General features: G+C 29.0%; 1 protein-coding gene across 1 annotated transcript; it reads right to left on the bottom strand.

Moving 5' to 3' along the window:
• Positions 1 to 5,244: 5,244 nt before the first annotated feature.
• Positions 5,245 to 7,886, bottom strand: LOC119682343 (pyrethroid hydrolase Ces2a). Its single transcript, XM_038095758.1, has 4 exons — positions 7,575 to 7,886; positions 7,250 to 7,342; positions 7,029 to 7,196; positions 5,245 to 6,976 (listed from the first exon to the last, which is right to left on the bottom strand). The coding sequence occupies exons 1-4, from the start codon at positions 7,689 to 7,691 to the stop codon at positions 5,258 to 5,260; spliced, it is 2,097 nt and encodes a 698-aa protein (XP_037951686.1). The 5' UTR covers positions 7,692 to 7,886; the 3' UTR covers positions 5,245 to 5,257.
• Positions 7,887 to 9,362: the final 1,476 nt, after the last annotated feature.

Below are 9,362 nucleotides of genomic sequence, written 5' to 3' on the forward strand. Positions count from 1 at the left end.
GTTTTAAGCAATTTTAGTCCTTCTTATATTGTTTATATAAAAATTTAAGTTTTAGCATTTTTAAAGTTTTATTTACTTTATGTTATGATATGTAAAATTATATGTAATCTCGATCTAAGTTGCCATTTTGTGCTTTCAAAGCACAAAAGTAAAATAAAATACTTGTATTCTTAGCAATATATTTTATACAAAATGAAAACACAAAAAATATACATGAAACGTGAAATATAGCATTTCTGATTATGTATTATTATAAATACAACACGAAAGAATCCATACATGTTTATTTATTTGTTTTACACATCACAAATATTCTTTTTACAGAAATATCATATGCCAAACATAACATGTCATTTTTAGATATAGAAATCATTTATTAATCTATACAATAATATTTTACTCTTATGACCGTACTGTGTTATTATTATTTCAGTATCTATCGGATACTTTTCTACAATTAATGTTAAATATATATATGTGTGTATATCTTGAGTTCTATTCAGTTTTTAAGAACATTTTATTCTTCAAATATTTTAAAATTATTTTTATATTAGTGATTAAATTGTAAATATTACTTATAAACACAGGGTAAATAGTCAATATATTTTTTTTTATGTTATAAGATGCACATTAAGAGTCGTTTACAATATAACCTATTACTGCTACTTAAACATGAGTTGAACATTACTTAGAGCTTAAAAGCGACTAAAAAATATACGTTTTTAAAAAATAATCCATATTATTCCATTTTAAGAATATTTTATCTAAACTTCAGAAACATACAGATATCTAAAAATTTGCGGTGCTTTGCTTTTGAAAAGACTAATTCGATGTAAATATATCTGTAAATAAAATGGTTTTTGATTAAATTGATTTTTGATTAAATCAAAAAAGATTGAGAATGAATTTTAGATGGCATCACTCTGAATACATTTTTATGATTCCATTTATGACATATTATGGTACATTCTAATGGAACAAATAAAAAAACATTCGTTGTAGGGTCTTAAATAAGAAATCATACATGAAAATAGTCAAAAAGGTAAAGAAACAACCTTTATAAAAACCTTTCAGGAGTTTTTGGTTCGCTGGAAATAAGATTGTGTAACATTACGTTTATGTAAATAAAAACAAAAGGATTACTTCTATAAAAACACACCTATTATTTATAATTAGAATAGCAAAATAAACATTTTTTGTTAATATTCCGATTATAAACTTTTCCTGTCATGTTGGAGTACCATTCATTTTAATACGACAAACAAATTGTAATATTCCAATCAAATGATAATTGTTTGTAGTTGTACACAAGATACGTTAAATTTTTCTGAAAAGAACAGGAATATAGTTTCCTTGGGCTTCCTGCAATACTTATATTAAATATAAATAGTAATTGCATGTCATAGATATCTGTATGTTGTTAGAGCGTGGCTTCCCAACCGTCGATCCTCACGATAAAGTAATTCCAATTAACTAACCTGTGTATCACATCCTCGAAATCATTTTTTTTTTGATTATTTATGCTTATCATTACAGATTAGTTTAAGTTTGCGATATTAAGAAGTAGGAACTTACATCAATTAGTACTTTGTCAATATTTATATTAACAAGTGGGCATCTTTTTTAAGAAGTGGAAAAATATTTTATTTTTGGTTTAAGCAGAATTTTGCCCTGGAATTCTGCGTACACATATATGCATATATATATTGTATTATTGTATAGGAAATACCATAGGAGATGAGTAATAAAAGTTATGAATTAAGAAAGCATGTTTTATAATCAATTATTTTTGAAAAATTGTAAAATGGAGATAGAAATATACATATACATACAGGTTTTATACGACACATACACAATAATTATTAAATCAATTATTGAAATGAAATACAGTGGATTTTCTCTTTAAATTTTATAAAAATATTTTTATTAAGAGGCATACTATTACAAAGAAATCAATTTGAATACATTTTAAAACGACCAAAAATTCATATTAGCATTTAATGAAAAATATTTTGCATAATATTATATATTTATTGTGAGCATCCATTGTGAGAAACTCATGCTGTCATCATTTCGGATTTCTACCATAGTGTTCTTTCTAGAGGAGTTCAACAACATAAAAGCTATAATTGAAGGGCAGGATGTAAAACCTTAACCACAAATAGTAGTCAGACTTACAAACCTCTTAATCATATCGTTAATATTTATTACCATATCTCTTTCCATTGATAAAAGACCCAAATCATAAACGCTTACAAAATTTTTAGATTCGTAAAGCTCTGAAAGCATAAAGCCGCATACACATACGTATGTTCTGTTTGAATAGATTGTATGAAATCACGTTCAACTATCAATTTCAAAATATCAAATAACGACCAGTCTCCATTGTGTTAGACACTTTAAGGTACTTTCTAAGGCTTGGTATTTATTTTAAAAACATAGCTTTAGATAGATAGTTTAATACTAATAGTATTAAAAAATAATAGTACTTTCTACTATTTTCTAATACTAATAGTAGATCACTGGCTTAAAGACCTGCGAACATATCTGTTGCTTTCTTGAGCGTTATTGATCTCATATAAAGTTAAGAATAAAAAGGATCACTCTTTATTTTATTTTAAGAATCTTTTCGGTATTTTCTTGTAACCTATTAAACATGATAAACTATTATAGTTATCTGCTCGTGAAATCCAACTAAATCAATCTGCATGTCACTACCTTATTTATATAATAAAGTTTGAGCTGTTATAACCGATTGTGATCCCTCTCCATGTATTTTCCTATCACTACATTCATTGTGGTGTTGATATTAATCCCAGCTTGTCATTACGCTGATATTCATTATTCTCAATTTAATTGCATTTACACAGTGGAAATGATTCTGTAATTTTGGGGGACTATCAATATTGATTAAATAAATTAATTGAACATCTAAATGTATATATGTAGAAGAAGAATATTTTATCGATTTGCTATACACTTCTGTAAATATCGACGAACTCTAAAAGAAACAGTATGTATGTAAAGATAGATGCCAATGGCAGCTCATCTTATTGGGACATACTAGCTTAAGTTCTAAGAATTTAACCTATTATGCTATCACAGACATTCCTAATGCGTTTAAGGAAACTTATAAAAACTGAACGTTCCAGAGATATGTTTATTGCCAACTGCGTGCAGACTTCAGATTTTGTATTTCAATATTCGTAAATGTGCAAATGATTAAATAAAACTAAACATTAATTTGTATCTAATGATTCGATGAAAAATATTAATTACTCAACTATTGATATTACGACATGCATATTCTCAAGTTTTATAAAACTGCCTTAATATACACAATTATATACACCATATACATGCACCTTATATGATTTCAACAGATCAAATACATACACAATTTAAAAATCGTAAAGCGACACAAATAGTTATCAAAAATTGTTAATAAAAGCTTAATGTTGTAAACAAAATTATATACATGCAATATATATTTCATATAAATAAAAAAATTATACAAACAAAAACCATAATAACGACTAAAATATTGAAAGTTTTTAAATGTGAACAGTTTCAAATATTAATTTATTTAACAGTCTGAGTTATTTTTATATTTTAATCGCATATAAATATTCTATACGCAAATAAATAAATTAATATAAACAAATATATGGAGTATGTAAAGTTTAAATCAAAAATGTAAAAATGTGATTTTTAAATACACTATTAAGTTAAATAAAATATAACATGAATTTAGGAATATTCGTATTTAGTTTTGAAATAATTTTTTAAATTTTATCGCATGCGAGAAATAATTCCATATGTTTCATCTCTGCTTCGCAACACATGATGAAAATCTCTCACATGATACAAAACGCAAAAATGATTGGAGAAGACTGAAAAATACCTGATTTACATGATTTTTCAAAGATATAACCCTATACATATGAATTACTTACGTTTCACTTGAACTTAAGCGGAGCTATATTATTTTCTGTTGGTTTGTTATTGATAACAGAATGTAGAGAATAAACTGTTCTTACATAAATGACGATTAAACATACATATTACAACATTCAATTGAGTGTGATAAACCGAATGAGTCATTGTGTAAACCAAAGACCTGAAGCATGTAGTGCGCAGCGTCACTTCGAGAAACTGCGATACCCGCATTCAAGCTTAAGAAGAACATCCTAATAAAGTTGTCAGCTTGGTTCTGACATTAATTTTATAGGATGACAACTCTGACAGTTGAAACGCATTGAAACGTTTTGATCCAACTGATTACAAAATATTCTACTACTGACTCTGTTGCTTATTTTGGACCCATCAGTATAGTTCAATTCTGTTTGCAGGGACTACACTAGTATCTAGTAATCTCTGCTCTGTACAATAGAGCCAAATTCTTGAATAAAGTATGAATATGAGCACGCATAGTCAATAGGACCAGTGAATGATAAATCCCTACATACTTACTACTAATTTTGCTTGATGTTTTATCAAAACCCTAAACAAAAACCAATAAGGGAACGTGAATATATCTTTCATTGAAGTGGGGCATAGAAATCTAATAACTTGAAGTACAGCCTTCCTTTGTACTTTTCAAAGCAGCCTTAGGTATTGATTGCGCCCATAAAACACAATAATATATAAAAGAACAGGTTAGTAACGGCTATGTAGAGCCAGACAATGATTTGAAATTTGATACAATCTTTAATAATATAATACCACAAAAGTATTTACCTTCGAATGCTTTTCGTTACTTTTCAAAAAATATTTTAAGGTCCTCATGTATTTATCTTAGAAAAAAGTAGTTATATTTTAAAATGTTACAATTACAATATTATTATTTATACATCTAACATATATATATACTCATATATTAAAATCTATCACATGTTAATTGATATTGCCAGTTTTTAATACCCATATCTTCTCGGTGTTTGCTGATCGTAGTATCCATGACTGTTGCCATTGTTTGTAAGCTTGTTGTATTTCTTTGATACTTTGTTGATGTGGTTGTTGTAGTTTTTTCGGTAATATCTCTGATGTGCTCCCATTGCTCTGGTTGACGTTGCCTGCGAGTTGTTCGATATATTTGTGATTGGCTAGCTGGTAAACATTTGTTGGTATGTAATTGACGTTTCTTTGACCGACCATCTTTTGACGAGGTGTCGACTGTTTTTGTGCTACAGCTTCCATCTTTGAATATATCATCGGATTTGCGTCTAAAGATGGTCGATCGAAGAAACCACTTTCGTCATGAGCAGAACAAATTTGTTTCTGAGGGAATGTCATTTGCACCACTTCGAAGTAAATGTACGCAAACCGCAAGAATGGCTAAAAGTACAACAACCAATCCCAGCATTACAAAAAATCCATGTTTATATCTTGCAGCATCTGCTGAAGCTTCTAATAGACGTATACGATAACTGTAAGCACCATGAAATCTATTATAGTCCGATTCATTATCAAATGTTTCAATATTTGGTAAGTATATTTTCCAGAATTCATAGACGCGTTTTAGATGCAAAGCATAAATTGTATACTGTTGATTTTTTGTACTAGCTTCCTCATATCTTGAGCTATTATTGTGTATATTTCCTAAATCATTACGGCTTGGTCGAGGTAATCTCGTTTCCATGTTATTTGTTTCCGCATATAACAAGTTCGTAATTTTTTCGATATTATTTTCTAAATACATTGATGAAATAAAAGTAGTATCTATCCCCTTTTCCGTTCCAGAACCAATATTATAAACGAATTTATGTTCATTTTTATATGAAAGCCAAATGTTAGAGTTATTATTTGTGGGGTTCCCACTTTTTATAAAACTTAGAAACACATTTCGAATATGGCGACAAAGTTTTTCTTCATTATTTGTTAAACGTCGTCTGGATATTTGTTGAAAAAGACTTTGTCCATATAATAATGGTAGATCTGAGGAATGCGAAGCACCACCGAAAAGGTTTAGCTTACCACGCATATCCAATGAATTAGGTGTATCAAATATATATGCATATATAGAAGACTTAGTAAATTTATTTGATATTAATGTCTCTAAAGTGTCATAGAACGGCATCTCATAAAAGAACTCTGACAGCATTCTCTGCATCGAATTTAATAAATAAATCACATTACTTCCTGCCTCACCATTGAAATATCGCATATAAAGCTCCTTGACAATATTCGTTCTAGATGTTGAAGACACATTAAATTTTTCCAGTATGCGTGGTAGAATAGTAAAGTTTATATATGACTGCAATGCGTCATAGCTTTCGCGTGCCAAGTCCAACCAATAATCTTGTAAAAAAGCACCTTCGTTCGACGTTATACCAATTAGAATAGATGAAATTGAATCCAATGGTTTATTTTTTAAGATATCTCTTATGTTCATTTGAAGAATTGGACCTATTATCAAAGTTGTATTTCCGTGATTATAAATACTTTCAAATGCCTTCTGCAAATCGCTTACACTTTTCATACGTAGGCAAATGAGCAATTGATCTCCATCTTCCTCAAAGTGACAACCGAGCTTTCGAATCAAAATTTTTGATGATTCCATAACAACTTCATTTAAACTCAAAGTTCCTATAAGGTCTTTCGGTGACATTAAAATGATGCTAGAGAAAATCGGTTCTCTAACATCTTGTATTAAAGACAAAGCCATAACACAAGCTGTACCACTTGTACCATGTCCCAGTAATGTGATTTGATTCTGATTTCCACCAAAATTTTGTATATTCTGCTTAATCCATTTAAGTGCCAGCTGTTGGTCCTCTAAACCGAAATTACCCGACATTTTTGAATTTAATAAATTTATCCAGCCAAATATGTTTGTCCGATATTGTATATTTACGATAATAATACCTTCAGATGCTAAGTCAAAGCCAAATGCGCGATTATGGGGCCAATCATATAACATATCTTCACCAGATATAATTACCAGTACCGGTAAATTTCCTAAACGTAATGCTGTCTAATAAAAATTGTTGTTACAATTTGTACGAGTATTTTACTTATTTAAATACCTCTGGTACCCAAATATTTAGATATAAACAATCTTCGGACATTTGCGCCGGACGTGCAAATGCACTATCTGCAGTCTCGTCGTAAATTGTATTTGTTAGTTGAGGACAAATGGGTTTTAAACTTTTCGCTTGAAGTGTCCAATTCCAACCTCTGTGAGGTTTTGGTGACTAAAATTGCTATGGGTCAGTGCCTTCAAATTTTTGAATATAATATTACTTACAGCAAAACGCAGATCCCCGATTGGAGGCTGAGCATAAGGAACGCCCAAAAAGGCGTAAACTGCTGATCGACTGGAGTCTGGAAACACTTTCAGCTGGAATATTTAAACCACACACATATGTAAATACGTATTGTCGTTATTTTTAATTTATGAATTAACAAAAAAATCTTCACGATAAATAAAAAAGATCAGCAATTAATTTAACATTATTAAAATATATTTACAAGCAAAGAATATCAATCTTTTTTGCACCAAAAAAACAAATTTTTTAAAATTTCATTTTTATTTATTATATGAATAAATAAATAAAAAAATATTAACTCACACCCGCAACTGTTCCTTTCTCCAGTGTGATCTGTGCCTGCTGTGTGCGACATAAAATCACTTTCACTAACAATGAGATGAAGATTAGTTCGAATTTGTTTCTTAACTGAAGAATCATTTTGATATCATCACAATTTCCGTATCGTGTATCATAACTTCTAATTGCTATGCTTTCAAGGTTTTTTTTATTAAAATCACAAATTATTAGCTTATCGGAAATACGATGTTTTGTTCCTGATTTGCTGATTAATCATTATGTATTCTGCACTCAGTCTTGAAAAATGTTCCAACACCCAGAATTTATTCGATTTAGTTTTTATTTGTTGTTTCGATGGGAACGTACACGAATGAACTAAATTTTAAAAATAATAAAATTTGATTTAACTTTAACACTTAACTAAGAGAACTCATCGGGAGAGTTACTGAAGTAAGTCATCCATTCCTGACTATAACTTCTACATACGAGGTGACATTTGTTTTGTTTAATTACATTGGTTACAAACCTATGAGCATGTGGCTCGTGTGTTTGTATGTGGATTATACAGGTACATACATACATTACCGATGTGAATAGTCAGTAAATAATTTGGTAGAAATGTATTTATTTTCCCAAATGCTTTTGGCTGATACGCAGAATTCATATATACAATTCATATAATTATTCGGTCCGGCCTGCTAAATTTACTCAAGCGGCAACTGTCCAACTGCTTTTCTGCATACATATGTATTGCTCCAAAGTTGTGAGATCACCGCAGTTGGTCAGTAACATGGTTGCGCGAACTCTTTGGGACTTTATTGATTTAAAAAGTAACATTAAAAATAATTCATAATCACAATTATTATTACTAACAAATTATTCTTTGAAAATTATTGAGTGATTTAACCAAAGCACAATGATAAACACAGTTTGCAGGTGATGCAATGTTGTTGTTTGACCTCTGAAGTGTGTCTCCGGTTTTTTAATTTTAATAACAACAATGAAACATCATAGTCAGTAAATATATATGTACATTGAATAGATTGGAAGTAGAGAAATAGTTTTCAATTGAAATAGTTTTGATATCACAATATTTCACCTACATACCTATGTATATATAAGTATCTATTATCAGCGATTGCGAATGCTCAGATTCATGCTTAAAATAGTTGTGAGCATAAGATTTCTTCTTCTTCTTCTTTATTTCATTAAATCCCAGTGGAGCATAGGGCCTCAAGTGTATAAGATTTAGCTGCAACTAAAACTAAGTTATTAACTAACTAGTGCTGAAATATATTTTATACCTATAAAAGATTTTTCAAATCAAATTTTTTATTGATAACAGGACTTTAAGTGTTAATTATTGTTATATAAATATATAAAATTAAATCGGTCTCTCAAACAACTTATCTGTATTATTAGAAACCATGCATATTTTAACAGGAGACTTTGCATATAAGGTATTAAGTTATGTAGGATATCCAATATGACCAGATCAATTTAGTTTTTTATTAACAATCGAATCTTAATGAATTCGAAACATTTATCTACAAGAATTTGTATTCAAACTATTCATTTTTAGCTGCTAACTATATCGTACCATAACTATATCTAATTCTGAATTTTATTCAATCATTTTAAAAATAAGATATTATTCGAATTCAGAACTTAATTCAGTCTTTTAATAATATGCCAGCTATGGTATATAGTATATATGGTATATACGAATTTTATTATTTATTGTAGAAGTAATATATAAACTCAAAATGTCTTTAATTAATCTGATATAAAATTTATTTGTTTTCGTACTAG

The sequence above is a fragment of the Teleopsis dalmanni genome, chromosome 2, assembly GCF_002237135.1.
Source record: "Teleopsis dalmanni isolate 2A chromosome 2, ASM223713v2, whole genome shotgun sequence".
NCBI classification, from domain to species: domain Eukaryota; kingdom Metazoa; phylum Arthropoda; class Insecta; order Diptera; family Diopsidae; genus Teleopsis; species Teleopsis dalmanni.